Source organism: Neopsephotus bourkii, unplaced genomic scaffold (assembly GCF_033783945.1).
Source record: "Neopsephotus bourkii isolate Nb327-2 ecotype Australia unplaced genomic scaffold, CSIRO-AGI_Nbou_v1 NB_1792, whole genome shotgun sequence".
Lineage (NCBI taxonomy): Eukaryota > Metazoa > Chordata > Aves > Psittaciformes > Psittacidae > Neopsephotus > Neopsephotus bourkii.
This window is the reverse complement of record NW_026902266.1, coordinates 4,273,848-4,295,853: the sequence shown is the minus strand read 5'-3', so window position 1 is coordinate 4,295,853 and position 22,006 is coordinate 4,273,848. Positions and strand designations below refer to the sequence as shown.

At 45.7% G+C, this 22,006-nt stretch overlaps 1 protein-coding gene across 3 annotated transcripts in view; it reads right to left on the bottom strand.

Annotated features, from left to right (window-relative positions):
- Window positions 1-620: 620 nt before the first annotated feature.
- Window positions 621-22,006, bottom strand: part of CD151 (CD151 molecule (Raph blood group)) — a 33,991-nt gene continuing 12,605 nt past the window's right edge. For 2 of the 3 annotated variants that reach the window (XM_061380339.1, XM_061380340.1), the window contains exons 2-9: window positions 20,571-20,678; window positions 15,439-15,541; window positions 14,123-14,314; window positions 9,421-9,495; window positions 6,919-7,023; window positions 5,864-6,019; window positions 3,550-3,636; window positions 621-2,762 (exon numbers count right to left, since the gene is read on the bottom strand). In XM_061380339.1, the coding sequence (XP_061236323.1) occupies window positions 2,703-2,762; window positions 3,550-3,636; window positions 5,864-6,019; window positions 6,919-7,023; window positions 9,421-9,495; window positions 14,123-14,314; window positions 15,439-15,522 (759 nt within the window). In that variant the 5' untranslated portion in view covers window positions 15,523-15,541; window positions 20,571-20,678 and the 3' untranslated portion in view covers window positions 621-2,702. Of the gene's footprint in view, window positions 2,763-3,549; window positions 3,637-5,863; window positions 6,020-6,918; window positions 7,024-9,420; window positions 9,496-14,122; window positions 14,315-15,438; window positions 15,543-20,558; window positions 20,679-22,006 lie in introns of all 3 variants that reach the window. The other variant, XM_061380341.1, reaches the window with a different exon arrangement.

The following is a 22,006-nucleotide window of genomic DNA, read 5'->3' as shown; positions in this document are numbered from 1 at the left end:
TGTTATCCCACAGTAATAAGAAGAGGCAACACCACTGCAGTAGCCCACCTCTGTCATTACAGGCAAGGCAGGAAGGGGAAAGATTTCCACTACCTTCAGGGTAAATGGAAGCAGGTATAGGAGAGCACAGTAAAGCTCTGAGCCAATTTATACCCCCAGCTGACGTTCTTAAGCAGGCCTAACTGGTAATCAGGCAGCAGCTGGGTCAGCAAGGTGAATGGAAGTTACCTGGTGGCAAAGGCCTTGCTCTGTTTGCCTCAGCACTTTGCAAGCGATGAGAAAGTGCAGCCTGTGTGGCAAAGCTAAGAGAGGTCACAATCATCCCAGTGGGCGCAGCGAGTTGGACCACAGACCCAGCAGCAGTGCCAGGAGCACACACCTCCACGCACAGACCACAGCTGACACGCAGTACCTGGTAACCTGGAGTTCTGCAACTTCAGCTCTCAAGGTGCCACAGGTAGGAGCAGTCTGCAGCACACCACAACGGGGCCGGCAAGATCAGTGACACAGCACAAGGTTCTTCCCCAGCTTTCCTCTCAGCTTGGTCCTTCAGACCAGAATTTGAGGAACCCATATAACCCACCCAGCTCACAGTACCCCTTCACTTTTGGTACACAGAGTAAGTACAGAATCTTAAGCTTTATTTTTCTATTGGCCAGCAACATAAACTGGTTTAAAAAAAAAAAAAAAAGGCAACTAATATTATTACACAGAGAAAAAGTATAAAACAACTCAATGGGCACAAGCCAGCTTAACTGTTCATATCTCATTCTTCCTGGCCTCTCCCAACCCTGTACAATGTATGTGAAGGGAATGGGCAAAGGCAGCTGTGAAGATATGCTTAAGAAACTAGAAATATTGCCTCAAGCAACATGCTCAATGTTTTCCTCTTAGTTAGTAGTCAATACTTATCAGGAGCTTGATTATAAAACAAGAAATAATTTAGAGTTTTCTCCTTTAGATCATTATACAATAATTTAGATTTCTTTCTCCCGTCTCCTCCTGCTGTGGAACCAAGGATACGCATCAGTTCTTCCACCTCTCTTTCTGCATTTGTTAAGGATTCTTTCATGGGGCTGCTGATGGGGGAGTTTCAGATTGACCTGCTCTGAATTTTAACTTGTCACCCTTTAGTGTTAGTTCAAGATTTCTGCTCTTGTGAAATAAAAACCCCACGATGCTGCAAGGCCCTTTAGGCATCTGGATGATTTTGTTCATGTCAGCTGCCTGCTGCCAAGAGTCAGGGCTCAGCCAGCACCACTAAAAGGCCAGGCCATTCATAAAAGGGCTTGCCTTCACTGCTTAGAAACACCAAAGCCCCATAGCTCTTTCTGCTTCATGGGTTAAAATGAAGGTGAGGGCAAGACAAGAGGCACACAAGATCCTGTGACATGCTAAGACCCTGCTGGCATCATGATGGCACCAAGTCCATGGCAGTGGTGATGTCTATGTCCTGTAGGTATCCAGAATCCCAGTGCAGAGAGAATAATTAATTAAAATCTATTAACAGACAGTTAACCCAGCACTGCAAATTTACCAAGTACACTGGGGGACGCGGCTGATGTCAACTCTCCTGACCTTGTCAGCAGTGACCAGTCAAGTGGGCTTCCAGATCCCATTAAAGCCACAAGACCCTCAACTGATTAATGAGCTCTTTGGAGGCTGATAAACATTTGTATATATTAATTTCCTGCACAAGAGAGACAAGCCTGGAAGTTTTAATTAGAAAAATCAAGCCAAGGGCATCTCTCAACATTTAAGAGATGTGAGAATGTGTTTCCACTAACTGAACAGGCCAAAGGGTAGCAGTATATGCCAGCTCTAGAAACAGACCAGTTCTTCACCAAACCTCAGCAGGGGATAGGTAGGAGGAAAGAGAAGTTCTCTCACTCACACTGGAAGCCACTCAATAAAACAGACTAGACCCAAAAGAATTAGACAGCAGTCCATCATCTTAGCTCCAGAATCGCTAGGAGGAAAAAGGCCTCTCGTGGCTTTTAATGGCACTGTGCTGGGGGGGCTTCAAGAGGAGGAAGGATTGCTGAGAAATCCGAAGGCACCCACATCTTGGCAACATCAGTCATGGCAAGATTTCAACCGCACCAAGCTGTGCTCCCAATCAGGAGGGAGAGTAGCTCCTGCCCCAAGCTACCAGGCAGCCATCTTCTCAGGTGGAGAACAGCCGGGGACATTGGTGCACACTTGGGAGGAGGGAGATAAATGTATGAGACAATCAGCTCTGGCTCCAGCTCAGCATAGAAACATCATCTGTCCTCACAGTCAATGGCTGGTGCTGCTGAGCCACTTCTCAGAGAGCAAACCATGGTTCTTGTATAGGATCCTGATACCTTCATGTTGACTCATGAAAAAACTCAAGAGAAATGGCCTCGGATAAATCTTGTTTCATAGTTGTATCAAGGCACTGTTTCGCTAAAGCTTCTAGCAGAAGATCCACAGCTCTTTTGTTTCTTGATAGTGAAGAGGACCAGCTGAATTCCTAGCTGCCTTCTACATAACAAGGAGGGTAACTTTCCCCCAAAGGGGCAGGTAAGGCGCTGCACGGTTTGAAAGGCATTTAATTACAGAGCCAGTCCTCAGGTTACACACTTCTGTGGTGGCGGTGGTGGTGGTGGAGGAGAGTGGTCAGGTTGGCAGGCACTAAGGGAAGAGGCAGAGGGGGAGCAACAGAGTTCCCACAGCTACTAATATGGTTCTGACTTTAAACTCTTGTACAAGCAGCAGGTGAAAATCATCCCAAAGATCTACGGGGTGTAAAGAGAAGAGAGAAATGCATGAAAAAACAGAACGGATGCACTGGAGCTTGCAAACTAACAGTCTGGACCCAGCAACTAGCTCCTGCCTGGGGATACCGCATTCCAGTTTGCAGTAAATAGCCGGAGGTAACACAATCTGTGCCAATCCTCAAAATTAATCACCAGCAGCTTCTCTGGGGTGTAATGTGGCTACTTGCCAGAACAAAGGAGAAGATGAGGAACTCCCAGAGAGACATCTGCATTTGGAATAAAAGAATATCCTGTGCCTTGCCTTCTAAAATGGGAGGGAGCAACATCTATATCCTACCTTTTTATTTGTCATCCTCTCCTAAATCCTTTGCAGAAGCACAATGCCATTCTTCAATATGACGCAGCCAAGGGAGAAATTCTGGATGGCTTAAAATAATCCTAATGGACCAGGGTAGGGAACTCCAGACTGGCTTTTCAGGTGCGTGGGCAATCACAGCACATCCCCACAAGAGGTCTCCCTCGGGCTGCCAAACCACCTGCCATGGGCAGCACTGCCTTTCCCACAACCCTGGTGTAGAAGTCTCTCCCCCTTGCCCAGCTGCACTCTGTCATCAGAAGCAAGTATTACAGAGCGGCAGAAGAGGCTTTTGCTTTGAAGCCAGTGAGTCCTCGGGTACCGAAGTTCTCGGCAACATTTTCTTGCCACGCAGGAAAGAGCCTAAAATCTCTCTTTTTTTGATCCCTGAGCTTGGAGGTTCCTTTAACTTCTGCCCGGCACCCCCAAAACTCCACTCAGTCTTTTTACCTGCACGCAAGCAATGCTGATCCCCACTGCCCCGATAATTTTCAGATGCTCTTGAATGAAGTTTTCCAGCTTGGTAATGCAACCGCTCTGCAGGGTGAAAGGAGGGAGATGGAAAATCAGCCTCATTTTAACCTCTTGTTCACTTCAATCCAATGGTTGTAACCCTTAAAAGCAATGCTACAAGAAGCCACCTGTGAGCAGGCTCTTCCCCTGACATCACTGGAAACGCTGCATTATGTTTTGTATTGCTCTGGACCTACTGGCTCAGGAGCTGTTGAACAAACTCAAGACAGCTGCTAGCTGAGCAGGAGAAATGCAGAACTGGTCACAACACACAGAGGGAGCATGTCATTTTTCCCTCCAAGATATGTGGAGAAAGGTTCCCTCATTCACTGCCCAGCACATGCCTGGAGAGGGTATTTACTCTCATGAGGCCAAAAGGCCACGGAAATGCAGCTAAGTGGGTCCAGTACCAAGAACTCTTAACATGGCAGGAGCATTTGAAGAGTAAATTCCTCCCACTGCTATTTATGACAGCAATTCATTCCAGTATGAATCTGGAAAGCCAGCCTCTGCCTGCCTCTGTCCTGCAAGCGCATCCTTGGCTGGCTGTGTGACCTTTCGTTCCCGTTTCAGGCCCATTTTTGTTGTCATAAGGCACAAATAAATCAGTAAAAGCATTCTCTGTGTTTGTTGGGGGTTTTGTTTGGTTTTGGTTTTTAAAATTTTAATTTTGGAAGAATGTCCTTTAAATAATTAAGCTGTTCAATCTATCGAGGGAGGTTTTCCATGGTAACATCAAGGGGATTTACTGCGTAGATTTACTATTGCTACCCTGCAAGGGTGCTGGGGTCCCTCCAGCCCCAGGAGTTTATAGTGGACACAGATCCCTAACATGCATGCAGGCAGAGGGAAAAAGTGAGCACATGACCCTCCAGATAGGGATGGCAAAAGCCTCACTTTTCCCATGCCAACATTAGGCTTTATAGGCAGTTCCAGCTGCCCTGATTATGAAGCAGTTACTCCTGTTCCTTCATCTGAACCTTTTACAGTTTTTTCTTCCCCAAAGCCACTAAAATCCTATCTGAACTCTGACTGAGACCTCATATGATATGCAGCATCTCACAGCTGGGCAGCTGCCTCCAGCTTCATGCAGCACAGAAAGAAGATGGGAACTGCCAGCCCTGCTCCTCAAATGGTTCCACTCTCAGAAACACCTCATCAGCCCTTGGACTCTCTTCTGCAATTCCTCACTGGGTCTTGTCTGGAAGGCACAAACATTACAGTTTCTTCCTGAAGAGCAAAACCCCAGCCAAGCAGCTGGGCACAAGAAGGGCTTTGGTAGGTCAGAAAGACTGGACTTCATTCCCTATTCATTCCACAAAGACAGATGATTAGCTTCCTTTTAAGCTGTTCGTTGCTTAGCTAAAGGCAAATGTTATTCACACTCCTCTTCCAAGTCTTGCTCAAAGCACAGACTGTGAGAAGAAATACCTGGTCTGAAGGTGCCACCTCTTTACCCACAGCCTTCCTTAACTGTCGGGGAGATAGGAACAAGGAAAAAGCTCAAATTTCTGCTCCCCAGGCTCAGTACAACCAGCCAAGGTGATGGTTTCACTGAAGACAAAAAAGGTCCATGCTACCCCCATAGAGAGTATCCAAGTAAGCAACTTATAGCTAGGTGAGAGGACTGGAGGGTGACAAAATAAATGAAAGAACTTTCACCAGCCTTATGCAAACTGGATAAGTAAATGGCCTGAGAGCTGCATGTTTGCTTACTCAGCCAGGCTGGGATTCAATTTGCTGCTTCTACAATACAGACAAGGTGCTCTATCTCAACTCCAGGCTTCTTTTCAAACTGCAGCCCACTGGAACTCGTCTATTTTGTCTGCCCTGGGGCCCTCTCTTTCCCGTACGCTGTTTCTTCATGCTGTAGGTCAAACCACATTGTATCAAATCAAAGACCAGAAGTATCTCCATTTGCACCTCACAGAGTAATTCCAGTAACAGGCAGCTAACAAATGCAGGGTTCACATTCAAAGTCTCTTGTTAGAATCAACAACTTCTCCCATTTCCTCTTATCACCAGCATACTCAGGAGTAACAAATACAACTTAACTCTTTTTCTCTGTATCTACTTATAATAGCCCAGATGGCTGAATGCTCAACTAGAGAAATGAACTCCGCTTTCCAGGGAATCCTGCTGACTTTGAAATCTACTGACAGTTTGCAGCAATAACCTAACACCCTCACCCCCTGCCCACCTCCTTTACATACTTTGTGACAGGCAGCTCTGAAGCCCTTTTGCTCCTTACCTCCTTGTAGATGTTGGAAGGATGGTCTCTTCGGCCACACAGGTCAGTTATCGTCTTACAGCAGCTGTCTGGGACTTTCCGTCCACTGGCCTCTGGAGATTTGATCCACAGGCTGTCAGCCCAGTCTGTGTAGTTGTTGCTCCCACAGCACTTGAACTGCAGGCACACAGAGCAAAGGATGAGCCTGCAAGCACTACAACCTCCTTCTCACTCCAGCCTCCCACACCAAGCCCTGGGATTCACCTTCATTCACAAAGAGACTCCAGCTATCTCATGGGCTTTTTTTTGAGGCTACTATAATTATTAGTGACTTTTAAAGAGTCCCAAAGCGGCCACTAAATACCATCTTCATCCATTTTTCAGCAGCTGTTGACTTTTGGTTACTGCTGGGATTAACTGTGATCAAAGCACACCTGCAGCTGCCTCAGTTTTTAACCACTGGACTGGAGAGTGTTAATGGTGGTAACAGGTCAATTTTAATTACCAGTTAGTATTACAACTAACCGAGTAGATCCAGTACAAATGCACCTGCTATGGCAGTATGTGTATAGTAGGCCCCATGCTTTGAAAGTGCCTGTGCACAAGGGTCCTTTCTGTGGGAAAGCCTGTCAGAACTGCAACAGCCCTAATCTGAACCACCCCTGAGCCAGGCAAATTAGCAACAGCAGCAGGAATGCTCTTCTTTCATTACATCTTGGTCTCTCGGGTACTGAGTAGCTTAATGAAAAATGTCAGCAATTTCTCTTAAGGTTTGAAGTGGGAAGTAGAAACAGCTGTCAGAGTGACTTGGCAGCTCCAGTTCATTCTGGGAGCAATTCAGACGTTGTTTCCCCAGTGCTACTGGGCATCAAAATTCAGAGATCACACCATGCAATTCTGTCAGTTGCACGGCCCAAGCCTTGCACCCACCCAACCTCTGTCTTGAATCAGAAGCAGCAGAAGCAGCAGCATACAGAAGAAACACTTGTATGTTGGATGTCAAGAGCCCACAATACCTTTTGCGTGTTTGATTTTAAGCCCTGCAATTAATTCTCCCAGCTTCTAAAGATACCTACTTCCTGCTGCAGTTTGTCTACTGCACTGGTAACACTTTCTTCTCCCGCCTTTCGGTACTTCTGGGTCATGGTGTTCTTCAAATTTTGCTTCAGTTCCATGCTCAGCTGAATGGAAGAGATAAGTGGGATAAAATCACCAGGCAAACTCACCCCTCCCATCAACCCAGAGCCCTGCATACATTTTGTTGCCTTTGCTCCAACAGGAAAGCACAGCCTAGTGGAAGCTACAGCTTCCTCCAAGATCATCCTCCAAGGTTGTACCAGACAGGCTTATTTCCAAGCGATTACAGATTATGCCTCCATTTTAATAACTGGAAGGAAGTGCCTCAGGACCAAATTTCAGCATATATTACACATCACCATGTGGTCCTTAACCTTGAATATATAAGATTGCCAAACCATGCCTGCATCAAAAGAGAATACAAAACTGCCTGCTTAAATACGAATATGCCTATAAGACCATGTGCAGTCTTCGCTCGCTGAAGCCCGTGACAGAATACTAAAAACCAAATCACTCTGTCCAGGAGCAGTAAGTAAAGTCCTGGGCATGCTGGACTGAAGCTCTATAGTCTGAATAGCTCTTGTATCAGCATCAAAAAGGATGCTACAGGAGGCAATTAAGTGTGCAATTGCAAAACTACTGCAAGGCCTTTGTTGATAAGAGAGACAAAGTCTGATTTTGCAAGTACAATGACATGTTCAGGTGACTGGATTCAGACTGTGTACGCTCTTTTAATGTAGCTGAATTCTTCTCGCCCATCCTGATGACAGCCAAAAAGCGCCAAAGAGCCACATCTGTTTTGTCATCCTGGTTCATACAGCAATACTGCTTTAGTCCAACACCTGTGAAATTCTAAGTTTCCTATACCAATAAATAACATCAACATGCATTTTAGACGGGGTCAATGAATGAAACAGGTGTATAGCCTCTCTATGTACCTTTTATTCTACAAAGTAGTAAATGAGAAGTCAAGCATCTGGTTATGTTGAACTGTGCAGAATACAGTCTGCAGTTTATTCTACCTTTGAAACACTGTTTTTTCCAATCCCATGTGTCAAATGGGGACAACACCTACCTCACAGAGATGACATGAGGCTTCATTTAGTAATATCTGCAAAGTGCTTTGAGATTCTGGACTTGGAAGCTCTACAGAAGTGCAAATGACTTAGTGTAATAAAAAGAAAGGAAAAGGTTCAGCAGCTGGAAGGCACGGGCAAATAAAGAGGAAAGTCCATTAACAGAATTGTTATTTGGGAGAAAAGCTGTTACCCGCGGGCTCACGGGGAAGAACTGCAGCATGGAACAGAGATAACATAAAAAATAGTCTAGATACACGTGCATAAGCCTTAGAGACCAAAGCAAGGGCTGAAATAAAAACGGAGGCAAACAGAGCAAGCAGCCTGCAACCAGGACAGAAGGGGGATTCATCAACAAGAGAGCAAAGAGAAATGCAGTTATTGATCAGAGATGCCCCCAAGTGATCTAAAGCACTCAAGGGTACAGCTCTAAATATGTTGTCCCTTATTTCAACCTAAGGATCAGCTTATCTTCATCCACTGTCATATATGAACCTCTTGCCTTTGCACAGATGGATGGATGGACGCTGTTTTCTCACCATGCCTGCCAGGATTGGTCTTTCCCTGTTAAATATGCACACACCCTATCACTGACCCCTTTTGGCAGGAGTCAGCACAGTTCTTTGGCTCCTCACAAACTGCCAGTGCCCATCTTAGAGAGGCCAAGCACAGAAGGCCCAAGAGAAAAAGGAACAGCAAAGAAACCCGGCACTGAAGCCAACAAGATGGGATGTCCAGCTGCTTTTCAGAAAGTCATTACCATTCCCAGTCAGTTTCCAGACATTGCAGGTTGTCTGTGCGTTGGTGGTTAAATTCCCTTAGAAAACAAAGCAATGACTTAAGTCTCTGCAACTGCAAAAAGTGCTGAGCTAGAACTGCAGCTGCTGGGAGCCTGTGCTATTCTCCAGTCCCTCAGCTGGGCTACTAAGTAAAGATCTCGAAAACTTCTTGACCTGAAAGGACCTCTCAGCTGGACCGTTCATGATCTCTGCCAGTTCAAAAGTACAGTAGCTTGTTTGCTGGATGCAGCAGGAACTATTCCTATGTCCTGAATATACTAAGTGGCACTAACATAATTTCAGCTGCTTGCAGTATGCCTTGAAGGGCCTTAGGAGGGTTCCTAAATTGACACAGCATCAAAATTGTCTTGTATAAGGCTCTGCAGAAAAGCATCAGAAAAGCAGACACAAAGGTGAACGACAGGAAAGAGCTGAGCAGTCTCTCTACAGCAACCAACACCACTTTGTCAGAACCAGTAAATAATCCAAGGTCCTTTGTATGAGGAGGGGAGTGAGTACAGACAGGAGAAAAGGTGAACCACAACCAAACCCTTGGTCCCAAGCCTCCAAGCCCAATTCTGGCTCAAGAAATAGGGTGATAATAAGCTGTCTTCTGTCCCTGATTTGAGTCTCTAAGTCCACTCACCTGTTGGTAGTAGATATAGGCCAGAATTCCAGCAATGATCTCCAGGAGGAAGATGCACAGCAACAATATGAAGTACTGTAAAATAATGGGAAAAGCAGAACATTAAAACAGGATATAAGGAGATGCTGAGAACCAGCTTTTCCTTAACTGGCAAAATGCATGATTGTCCTCACTGATGCTTTTCTGCAGCAGTATTCAAAGGCAGGGGTGAATTAAGACCTCCACAGCTAGGAAAGGAGCAATTCCACAGGTTAAAAAAATAACAAACTAACCACAGGATAACTGAAGACACGCAGCAGCAAGCATAAGTTTAACTCACAGAGCCAGACTGATGTAGAAAATGGAAAAGTGCACACAATTGGGATAAGATCACTGGACAAAAGAAAGTGGTTGTTGGATAACCTGATGACTATACTCATTATCATAGAAAACATCTGACTCTGACATCAATATGTTTTAAAAAAATTACACTTTCGCTTGTTTCGATATTTTTTAGGCATTTCACCTGTTTATTAAGAAGCAATGTATATTATAATGATGATTCGAAGCAACAAAGGTCCCATTTCACCAAGGATATAGCTAAGCATAAACTACAGATTTATGTTCTCAGAGACTTCTGTGGGGCTCAACCACAGGCTGAAGGGCACTATTGAAGTGGATGGACTTTAGCACACTTGGGACTGTGACTATATGTTCTGCTGAACTAGGATCTAGGGGGAAAAGCTCAGCATCTCAAAGCAATGTAAGAAGAACTCTTAGAGAATTAAGAGGAGAACATGACTATTTCTTAAGAGGGCTTAATGGCAGTGAAAAGAAAAGCCATGTACCCTGCTTACCAGAAGGAAAATCAAATGGATGGTACAGAAAACTGTTTGGGAGTATTGTTCCTACACACAAATAGGGAGGAAAGCTAAACCATGGGTGCTAGATTTCAAGGAGCGGGCAGGCCTGAAGAGAGAGGGTGATGCAGCACTTCCTCCTCAGGGTAAAAGAGAGCTCTTTAGGGAGAACTGCTGTCCTGAAACACAGCTCCTGCCTTGCTCTTCATCAGCAATGGACTGTTGCTTTACAGACCCAGGCTGTTTTATGACTGGTGTTAAACTGATCTCTCTGTAGATAAAGCTGGAGACACCAGTTCCAGCCATAACAAGAACCTCATGTTAAGTCCCTGTAAGAGGTGACCTCCCCAGGACAGAACAAACCAAATAGTTCCCATTTTCTGTTTTACCCCAACTTTAGGAAACAGCTGTTCCCAAGGGATGAAGCAAACAGATCCCTGCAAATATAAGTGGACATCAAACTGTCTCTCCTTGGCACAAAGAAGGACAGCAAAGGCCTGGATACAGCAAACTGACCTACACAGCACAGATGCCTTCTGTTGTACAACAGTAATGCTCCTACTATGCATCCTCCTTCACTAGGTGTTTCCAAGCCCCTTTGCAGAAGTGAAACGACACAACCACTCAGGCTTTCTCTTTCACCCTGCTGGGATTCAGCAGCTGCTAAGGATGGACAGCTGGGTTTTATCTGCAGACTGGGCTTTAATCTAAGCACACAATCTCAGGCATTCACTCCCAACCCCACACTCTCCCCCGCAGCCAAACACTGACCATCTCTGCAGATGCCTGTACAAGGTACCCATTCATACCAGGCAAATGAGTCACCCAGTGGAGTGTGGGATAGCTGAAGGCTGGTCCCGACACTCACACTCACAGCAGGTTGAAAGGGGGCATGATCAGCATGCCTTGACACAAAGGCTGGCTTTCTTTTGTTGGGACCTAGTTATCCCCTAACTGCTCTGACATCATTCCTCTGCTAAGGAGGGGGCAGGAGGGTGGCAGGTTGCTGACAACAACCAATGAACTGGAAAGTTTATTTATTTTTCCCTGCTCTGTGTCATCATGTCAGGGGCATTCAGGTAGAGCTGAGCTGTGTCACCACAGCTCAGCTCATTGTGCTGGCTTACAGTGGATAGAAACAAACATGTACCCAGCAGACCTTAACAAATTTGAGTCACAAGGCCCTTGTGAAACTTTCTAAGGGAGGTTAGTGCCTCTGCCACCCATGAATCCAAGCTGTCTCTGCTGATACACTCCATCATTAACCTTATCTCTGTGTCATCAGTCCCTCAGGGCTACTTCCAAGTATTGTGCTGACATAGGGAAGCAGACGCTTTCACTCTGGACACACACAGAGCACAGGGCTGCTCCCCTTGCTCTTCATCAGGAGTTGCAGGGCTTTCTTAGAGGTTTGCTCTGGGAGGAGTAGGCCTGCTCTGTCATGGAGCTGAAGGGACATGCTCCACTCACTTCCCAAGAGGCTGCAAAACAAGTCAGAAATTTGGGATCACCCAAAGGCCTGTAGTAGACATATGCTTGGGCAGGTTCTGAGCAAAATTCACTCTTACTCTGGATCCCAGCCAGCAACAGCGCAATCTGATGTCTCCTCAAGATCTACATAGCTCAGGTTCCTTCCACCCACCTTCAAGAGTTTGAGTGAAGCACCAAGATTTGGTCTGTTTTCTGTGATTACCCCAAAGAATGCTTCAACCCACCTACTTACTATCCAAATCACTCTCTGGAGTGCTCTTTCTACTACCTGTAGAAGAGACATGTAGCACCTATACTCATAAGTCAGCAATCTCACTCCAGTGACAGGGCTCCAGGCTGAAATGCAGCCAGAACAGAAATCATAACCAATGGATGTCCCCTTCTCCCTATCCAAGGTAGCAGCCAACTAGAAGTGGCAGCATGAGGGGCCAAGCCTGAAGAAAGCCACCTTCTTTCTTTATGTGCAAGGTCTTTATCTGATGGGTCCTTTCCCAAAGACTCTTGCTTGCATACTTCTGTGTATGAAAACATGAACCTTGACTGAAGTGCAATATAATAGTAGTTTGTGTGCTTGTAAAGAACTGGACTGCAGCCATCACAGCCAGCCAGGCTGCAGATACACTGCCATGCCTGCTCATGGAGCCAGAGAAACTTCACATTCACTGCCCAAGCCTTAGCACGACCTGGCTAAGGAGGGACAGGGAAGGCAAATAAGCAATGACACGAAAAGTAGCACAGCTGTGAGTGATGAGCAACTGAATACTATTAAAAGCCTTGAAGTGGGCCTATAAAACTCAGATAGAAAGGCAGCAAAAAAATTCACAGCTTCCCAAGTCTTCAATAGAAAAACAAACTAAAAACCAGGTATGCATTTTACAAACAGCACCCAAAGCTGTCAGTAACTAAAGCACCAAAAAGGCACTGGGAAGAGCAGAGAGTGCTGCTTACAGAGTTCCCCTCCCATATTTATGTGGGCCTCTGGTACAGATTGAAACTGGGAAGGCTGACACAAACCCTGAGGCACTGACTGTGAAACTGTCACATTAGTGTCTGAGCTCAGAGCTGGCAAAGGCCCCCAGCCAGTCTCACCCAACCCTGGCAAGCACAGCCCTTTTGTGTAGATTACTCACCAGCAGCCAAAGCAGAGCACAAGCAAGAAAAGACAATAGGCCTGTCACAACCAGCCACTCTAAAAGATGCATGGTGTAAGGAGACAGAGTGACCTTTTCTTCCCAAGAGACAATTATTAGTTTTGTGTGGCAGAATAACAAAGAAAACCCCACCAGATTTTCATCTGTAGCTTCTGGCTGAGGCAAAAAGACAAAGGGAGATCTCTCTGGTATGGAGAGTAAGTGAAACAAGGCCAAAACAGACCACTATAGACCAGGAGTCTAATGAATAAGCACCAGCAGTGCACTCAGTGCATCCTCCTCTGTGTTTTATTTTCCCTTCTTGGCTCTACTCTTCCTTTCATATGGATTACCGGGTTTTCAAAGCAGTGGTACAAACATCAAGCTTGCTCATGACTCCTATTTCTGCTCCTCTATCTAAACCAAAGAAGGGAAATAGGACAGTCGGGTGAATGAACACGTGCAAAGGAAGGAGCTATCAAGAGTTGCTGCAGTACCTTTTTCTCCAACTGTGAAAGTAAAGAGCCACTGACAGTTACTTCAGTCACTGCGTTCACTTTAGCCCTGAAACTAAAAACGTCTGCTGCTACACTGAGATTTAAAGGGAGACTGAGAGGGAGGAAGCAGAAAACAAATCCTAGGGCTAGTCAAAATCTTCAGTGCAGGTGGGCAAGCAGTTTGCCCAGGAAGTGACACAGGGAATGGCATAAAAGCAGCAGCAGATTAGCAAAACAGTGTAGCTTTTTTGTGGAAGCAAAATTAAGTTGTTTTGGGGGTTTTTTTGCAACTAAAGAAAATACTCATTGGAAATGCTCTGCTTTTTGACAGCCAAGTGGAAAAGTGTGCTCATTTGGCTTGAACACACTTTCATTAACAGACAGCTCTTCCCAAAGGGAATGTGGGATGGGCAGGGAAGAAGGAAGAAAGAAAAGGAACAAGATTTTGTTTTGAATAGTCTCAAACAGACATTCTTACACAAGGTACCAGTATTATGACTATACTTTGTACTTTCAAACCATGCAGTGGTAAGCACATTCTTTATGTGGATGGAAGGAAATACTCTGCCTGTCCCCCAGGACACAGACAGTACTGCTGTTAGGAGCTGGAGGCCTTACTGGTATTTGCTCTAGGACAAATAAGGTTGGCGCAGAACACAACCGAGATGTTTCCCTCCCTCTCAGCATGTTTCAAGAGAAAATACAGTGAATTCTCCCCAAAACAAAACAACCAAGCGAAACTTACCACTCTTAGCAAATTCCGACGCTCTTTGAAGGTGGCACAGCAACCAAGGATGCCAGTAACCATCACAACGACCCCAGCCACCACCAGAATATAAGCAGTTGCAGAATACGTGCTGGAGGAAAGCAGGCTGATGTAGTCACTCTTCTCAGCTAGGGTCCAGGCGCCCACTGCCATCACAGCCCCACCAGCCAGCTGGGCAGAGAGAGAGAGAAGCAAGCAAATGAAGGGCATCTGATGCTTGAGTTTCCTAATCTCCTAGAGCAACTGGACTGGGATGCCAGGATGTGCTTCAGCTCCGTAAAATGAGCCAGAGATTATCTACACTGAAGGAAGGACTCCCAGAGGTCTCACTGAGATGGGTAGCAGGCCCCAGTACACTGGGAGGGACTGGGCTTCAAAGCTTAGCACCCCCAGGCAGCCTTAGATGCAAGTCATCTGAAGCATCTATCTGTGTACAGCAATTCACACCTGAGCCTTCCCAAATGTAGTCACACTGTTATGTGGGCAACTTATGAAGAAAGTATCAAATCTACTGGGGTGCTACAGGGGAAACAGCTTCACATCAGCAGGCTTTCCACGCACTGAATGTGAGGCAGCAATGCTACTGATCAGTGACAGCCATGCCCTACACCTGCTTCCTAGACTGTACATCTGGGGAGAAAGCAGTCAAGCAGCCAAACAGCCTGGCCAGTTAAACTCTAACCCTTGCAGAAAATGAACATGGAGAAGAAGCCAACCAGACTCTTAGAGGTCCCTACTCTCTTTGCAAGCCTGGTGTTTCTGCAGAGTTTTATGCGGCTTCTAGTAAATTCAGTTAGGTTTCCTGAAAGCTCTGGCCTGAAAGCTCTGGCCCAGGAAGCAAAGGAAAAAACAATTCTCTGTTATTGGTAACTTTCTGGTGGAAAGGACAACTCTAGGAAGCTCTGGTGTGGACCCAGCTGCAAGAAGGTGTTTGTTATCCTTGCTCTAGGTGTTCCACTCCATTGCCAGGACTCCCTGTGCCATTTTGTGAGAGGAATGGCAAGTCAGTGGAGTCCTCAGGCTCCCTGAAAAAACAATCCAGGTGAATAAACAAAGCATGCTTTCAGGTTCTCTGTTACTTTCTATACTTGGCAACATGACCTTGAAACAACAGAGACTACCATGTCAAACCATAACTTCTGCAGGCTGGGCAGGCAAGCCCAAGGGATGGGGTTTCACCCCACATGATGAAACCTCTTTTTGCCAAGGTCTTCACCAAGCCTAAGATTTCTGTGCCCCAACACCAAAATTGAAGTGCCATCTCCATGCCCCTAAAATAGACTGAATTTTCTTACCCAGAAAAAGAAGTTGAAGATGAAAAGCAGGTACTTGAGACAGATGGTCCCACATGTTTCCTTCTTTTCTGTATACTCGCGCATCTTCCTGGCTCAGCAAGTTCCTGGGGAAAAAAAAAAAAGAGAATCAGAAAAGCTTGAATCAGTCATCACACCCCTTCTCCCAAAAGGTCAACATTACTGCTCTCTTCCTGCAAGAACTCACACTTCTGACCTTTTCTTTAAGTAAGACAGTGAGCAAGCCATTCAGTTAACTTCAGGGGTGCTAGACAGTGCGTGCTTAGATAAAAAGCTCTTGTATCCATGTGGGTGACCTACACAGTGCGAGACCTCACACATATGAAAGGAAGACAGATGGCACCAGCATGTGGCCTTCCTGTACTGCCTTCATCCTCCTTTTCTCTCCCCATCCTGCTGTCATTTCTGGAGACTCACTTCACTTCAGATCAATACTTGCAGTGAATGAATCAGACCTACTGTCATTTGAGTGGTCAAGTCAAAACCAAGAATTATGATCCATGTTATGGCCAGGAAACTTCAGCATAGTTAATGCTGACCTCTCCCTATTTGAACTGAAACAAATGAAATCCCAGACCTGTCATCCAGAAAATCCAAGTATCTGGCTCCTAACTGCAGCCTGTAACTGCTGTTTCTGAAGGCAGCAACAGAAACCTCTGTCCTAAACATTTATGGAATAATCTGTCTCCAAAGAATATACTTTCCTCACTAGCATTAGTTACAACTGCCTTAAATAGATCCCTCCCTACGTTTTGGTTATTTTTAATCTTTACAACCATAACTGGGAATGTTTTTGTTATCCACTCAAATGCCCTATCCTTTCTGAACCCCAACAATGTGTTGGAGTCATTACTTTTCTTTTTCACTTTGCTTATTTCTCCTGCACATACATAACAAATGGGAATTCATTGTGGGTCAGTCCCCGTGCAGCATACCAGACCTGCTACACTCTCGAGCAGGTTTCTCAGCACTAGGTGTGCAAGAAGTGCAGCCCATGTCACAGGCTGTACATCTAGTGGCTATCAGGTTGGGTCAGGCAGTATTATCTTTGTTGCTACATTGCTAACATCTGGCTTTAGAGCCAGGTGAATAAGGCTGGGAACAGCAGTTGCCCAATCTGCAGCATAAATGTATTTTACTTGCAGGGAACTGTTTCCTTTTGCTTCATGCCAGACCCTTCAAAAACCTCAGCCATGCCTGTGCTTCAGAAATTAGTAAATCAAGCTAACAGGGAAAGCAAGGGTGAGAACAGGATTCAGTCCCACCCATGCCTGTCCCCAGTCACTACTTTGCAAGAAAACATTTTTCTCTAGAAGAACATCTAGCAACAACAGTTGGCAGCAGAAGGCTATTTCACTGCCAAACGGGGCAGCTCTGAGATGGTGGCATATATCAAGGAGAATAACCCTTCAAAGTTATCTTCAGAAGAGATCAGAACCTCCAGCAATGCTCAGATGAATTACCATGCTGCAGCACAATAAGGCCCAGGGCAGTGGGGAGGGCTGGATGCTGGTGGTACCTTGTACACTGAAGAGACTTGTAAATTCTCAATGAGAAGACGCCCTATGAATGCAGTGTTCACTGAAGGTGACAGATTTACAGCTCCAAGAGGCTTTATTTAGCCACAGAACAGGCACAGCAACAGCAAGGCAGGCTCCTGCAGCCACAAAAGCCTGCACTACCTAGAACAAGTACATCTGCCCAGAGCAGAGAGATGCCTTCCAGTAACACCCTCTAAGGATTGTGCTTGGCTTTTTACCCACCCCTTCTAACATCAGGGCTGCATTTAGAGGGAAATCCACCACAAGTTTGCTGAAACTGACCCTGGTTTAGATCACTGACAGCTAGGGGATGGTAACAATGCTCACTGTGCTTAGGCTGGCTACCCTTCTGCTGCAGATTTCAGGAACCTTTCCTCCTTCCCCTCAAATTACATCCTCTACCATAAAACAAAGCAAAACAAAAACACCAAAAAAAAAAAAAAAACTCACCAAAAAAAAAAAACACATAAAAACCAAAACAAAAATAAAGAAGAAGCCACTACAGTTATTTCCACGTATAAGCACAGAGCAGGTCCCAGGCCATAGCAAGGGATGCTAACTTGTCTGCCCTTCTGATCTGCTCAGAAATCCCAGACCGAGACTGAGCTGCATCTTATGCTGGGTGAGGACTGGGCAGACACACAGCTGAGACTGTACTTGCATTCAGATAGCAGAAAGTCTGAGATTCCCGTCAAGACTGCAGGTCCTGCTCCACTGAGCACCACATACTGGTCTTTCAGGCCAGCTTGGCTTCACTGTCAGGACGAGAGGATCTGTCTGTTTCCAGAAAGCTGGCAGGCAACAGCTGCAGGTTTATAAAGCACAGTGATTCACACAGGGATGGCAGGCCATGAATCAGAAAGCAATCAAGGCTGTCTCCTGTTTGATCTATCCTTCCTAGCCACAAGCAGAGCTGGTGGCACTGGCTGCCTCTGCATGCTTAATGACTCACCCAGTGAGCTATTCAGGGAAAGGCAGCTCTCTCTAGACCCTCTTTTTGGAAGTCACGTTTGTGCTCCTCACCTCCCACAGGGTGGGCCTGCCTCACCTCACCTGCAAAGCCAGGGTCTGGCTTTAGGGAGCTACACCAGTCTTCAGGGAAAGCAAGTGAAAGCAGGAGACCTCAGTGAAATGTCTCTCCCAGAGAGCCCAGGCAGTGGAGTGGGGAGCCACAACAGGCTACGGGTGACCTGAGGCTCTGAGCCTCATGGTCCACAAAAGCACAGAGGTGTTGATCTGTGCCACAGCACCAAGATGAGTATGTGGGGCCTCATCCTGGATTCAGTGATGTGACTGGGTTCTCTTGGCTTCAGTCATCTTTATAACAGATCTCCAGAAATGAGACAAGCCACTTGTGAAACCAGACAAGAAGCAGCAACATTAAGTAACGCACATGCTTATGCTCTATTTTAAAACACTGAGGCAAAGGTCTATTCTGAATCACACTGATAATTACAAATTATCTCTCCAGTAGACAGAAAATGGCAAGCTATGCCACATGGATGTATTTACAAATGCATAACAACATATTAAGTATACAAGAGCTTCATAATGGGAAGTGCTTTGCTAACTGAAAAAGTGGTTAGAAGACCAAAAGTACTTCTGTAATGAAGTTCACTTGGTCCAGTCCAATAGACAGTAGCCTCATGGGCAAGTTATATTTAAGGAAGCGGTCATTGGATACAGGTTGTGAAATTTTGCTACAGAATGGGAGTATTCCTATGTAATTCACCAGTAATTAACAACAGGTTACTACTATTCCCCCCCCAACTGCAATGTAAGTAACAAGGAGAAATAATACTCTAAAGCTAAATGCACAAAGAGGAAAAAAAATGAAGGACAAACTCAATGTGACAGAACCTGCACATGAATCTAAATCTCCACTCTGACACCGATTTTCTGCATGAACTCAGGCAAGTCCCTTAGTGTGACCCTTGCCTCTGCTCTTCCACCCCAGTGCAGGACCCTCACCTTTCCCTAAATACAGTGATGTTGCAAGGATCTGCAGAGAGAACTCCTGCCGACAGAATAATGCCAGCTGCAAGGCATGACAAGCTCCAGGTTACTGGTGTATTGGCAAAAGCCCTACAGCAACACAATTTCACTGCCTCAAAAGTGCTTTTGTCAGTATAGGCTACTTTAGCCAGTCAGCTGGAACAACATCTTCTGGGGTTAGTAAAATTCACAGTCATTCTGCCCTGTCTGACTGCAAGCCACAACCTTGCAGGCGTGTAAGAACACACAATGCATCACTGCCAGGTAAGGCAGGGGTCAATTCAAAAGTTAAACCATTCCACGGCCTGATTTTCCTGGGCTCTCATCCTACTGCACTGAACCCTTATGTCAAACCAGACAACATGAATGCACCAGAAGCTGAGCAATTCAGTTTCAGTTTTGGATGCTGAGCACCTGGGAACACAAGCACTGTGCTAACAGCTGTTTTGTTGTGCTGAGCCACGTAAAATCTCAATGGCAAGGCTCCCTCTGGTTATCCCACATCAGACCACTGTCCCAAATCAGACCACTGTCTTGCACTGACCAAAACAGTATTTTTATTTGCAGGTCCAAAGGCACATACAGGCACATACCCACACCCCAGCTCAGAATGCACGTGGCCTGCACACATGCATGCTCCCTGCTGGATAGACAAGCATTTAGTCATCACAGGCACTGTTTGGTACATTTGTCTCAACTTGCACAGTAACAGTACTTAATTAAACAGCAAAGAAAGTCAGGCCTGAAGGCTTTTTCTGTACAACCTGCCCTAAGGCAGCATTTGATGGATGGGGAAGAAACAATGCCAGAACAAATGAAATAGCTCCCAGGCCATTAAAAGCATCATTGCTTTTAAGCATTGATTTTTGAATGATAGCAAGAAAATTGGTATCCAGTGCATCAGTGATGTCTACCTCATAGATAACTTGTATGCCAGAAGTTAGGTAACTTCTAACATCTTTGCCAACACACACAAGAAAGACTTGCTGCAGGAAATCCTGCTGCACCTACACAGATATGAAGGTACAGTTCCGAAGGGCTGCAAACCCAACATTGTCAGTCCCCTGCTAATAAAGCCACCTCACACACCCAGTGAGCATGCTGATGGCCTAGAGGGCAAGGCTCAGCTATGCTGGATAATCCTGGCCCTAAGGTAGGTCTTTGCAAACAAGGCAGACACCCTTCCTTGGGTATATGTAATGTAGGTGTGGGCCAATAACCTATTATCTTCAGCAAACTGAGTCAAGACCTCATTCCCCAGTAAGGCAACTCCAACCTTTCCAGCCTTTGAAAACATGATCTAAGTGCCCTTCCTGTAAGAGCAAAATATTACCTGACCACCACTTACCTACCCCACTGAACATCTTCAGAGAAGGCCTCCAGCTGCTTACCATCTTGCCAGCTCACCTCACACAGCTCAGAATGCAGCCAGAAGTGATTCAGTAAAGCCTTCCCAGGAAAGGAATCCTAAATTTTACTGTTGGAAAGCTCCAATTTACACAACTACTGAGTGCAAGTATCCACCCCAAACCAATAGCAGACACGGGTCAACGGTCTTGCACTGACCTCTTGCCACTAAAGCAGCTCACAGCACCAGTGCAGATGTTCTATCTTTTGTAAGTACCTTCTTCCACCCCTCTCTTCTTGCTGGCCTTGATCCTCTGCTGGATTCAGGAAAGCAGCAAGCTGAAAAAGAGATAAGCAGAAAAACATTAACTATGTAAAAAAATATTTTACGAATCAATATTTGATAACACACTTTGCCGTAATTTTCTCCTTTTAATGAAGTACATGAGTACAGAATACACCTTATGAAAGCATTTGATTAAACTGCAGTGTGTGCACTGGATAAGTAGGGAGAAGAGCCAGACTGTGGCACTAGGAGCATGAAGTCATTCTGATGGTAGGAAGCTATCAGAACAGGTTTATGTTCACTGCTGCATTCTGTAAACACAGAGCATCTGCAAAGAAAAAAGCACACTAGGAACAGGTCTTAAGCACCATGGCAGGCACTGCTGGAAAACAGCTTCCTGAATTCAACTGCCACTGCCACCCCCTCTAGAGCAAGCTTCAACTTCCCAGTGTAAACACACAGTACCTCCCTCAGATAACCAAAAAGCCACAGCAAAGTGAGTTGGAACTGAACAGGAGTTATTTCTCTACAGTCTTACTACATTTATCAAAGAGTCTTAGAATGGTTTGGGTTGGAGGGGACCTCTGAAAATTATCCAGTCTGACCCTCTGCAATAAGCACAGACATCTTCAACTACGTCAGGTTGCTCAGAGTCCTGTCTAGCCTGAGCTGGAATGTTTCCAGGGATGTGGCATCTACCACCTCTCTGGGCAACCTGTTCATATTTCATCACCCTCATTGTAAAAACTTCTTCCTTAAATCTGGTATGAATCTGCCTAATTTTAGTTTAAATCCATTACCTTTTTTTCCTATCTCTGCAGGCCCTACTAAAATGTCTGTCCCCATCTTTCTTAGAAGTCCCCTCCAATTATTCAAAGGCCACAATAAGATCTCTCTGGACCCTTCTCTTCTCCAGGCTGAACAACCCCAACTCTCTCAGCCATTACTCCTGAGAGAGGTGTTCCCTCTCTCTGATCATTTTCATGGCCCTCCTCTGGACGTGCTCAAACAGGTCCATGTCTTTCTTGTACTGAGGACTGCATAGTCGGATGCAGTGCATCAGGTGTGGTCTCACCAGACCAGAACACAGAGGCCCTCAGACGTGCCAGCCACACCACTTAGCTTGGTGCCATCTGCAAACTTCCTGAGGGTGTGCTTGATCCCCCTATCCATGTCACTGATGGACAAGTATGGACCATTGAGACACCATTCATCTCTGATCTCAATCCAGGCATTTCTGTGGAGGCAACTATGCTGCATAAGGCTGCTGTATGGGAAAATGGCCTCTAGCATGCCCTCTGTCCCCTGCTTTTCTACAGTAGAGGGTCCCAAATTTTTTGCAATCATTTGTACCACCACATCCTCAGCCATCCCATCCTCG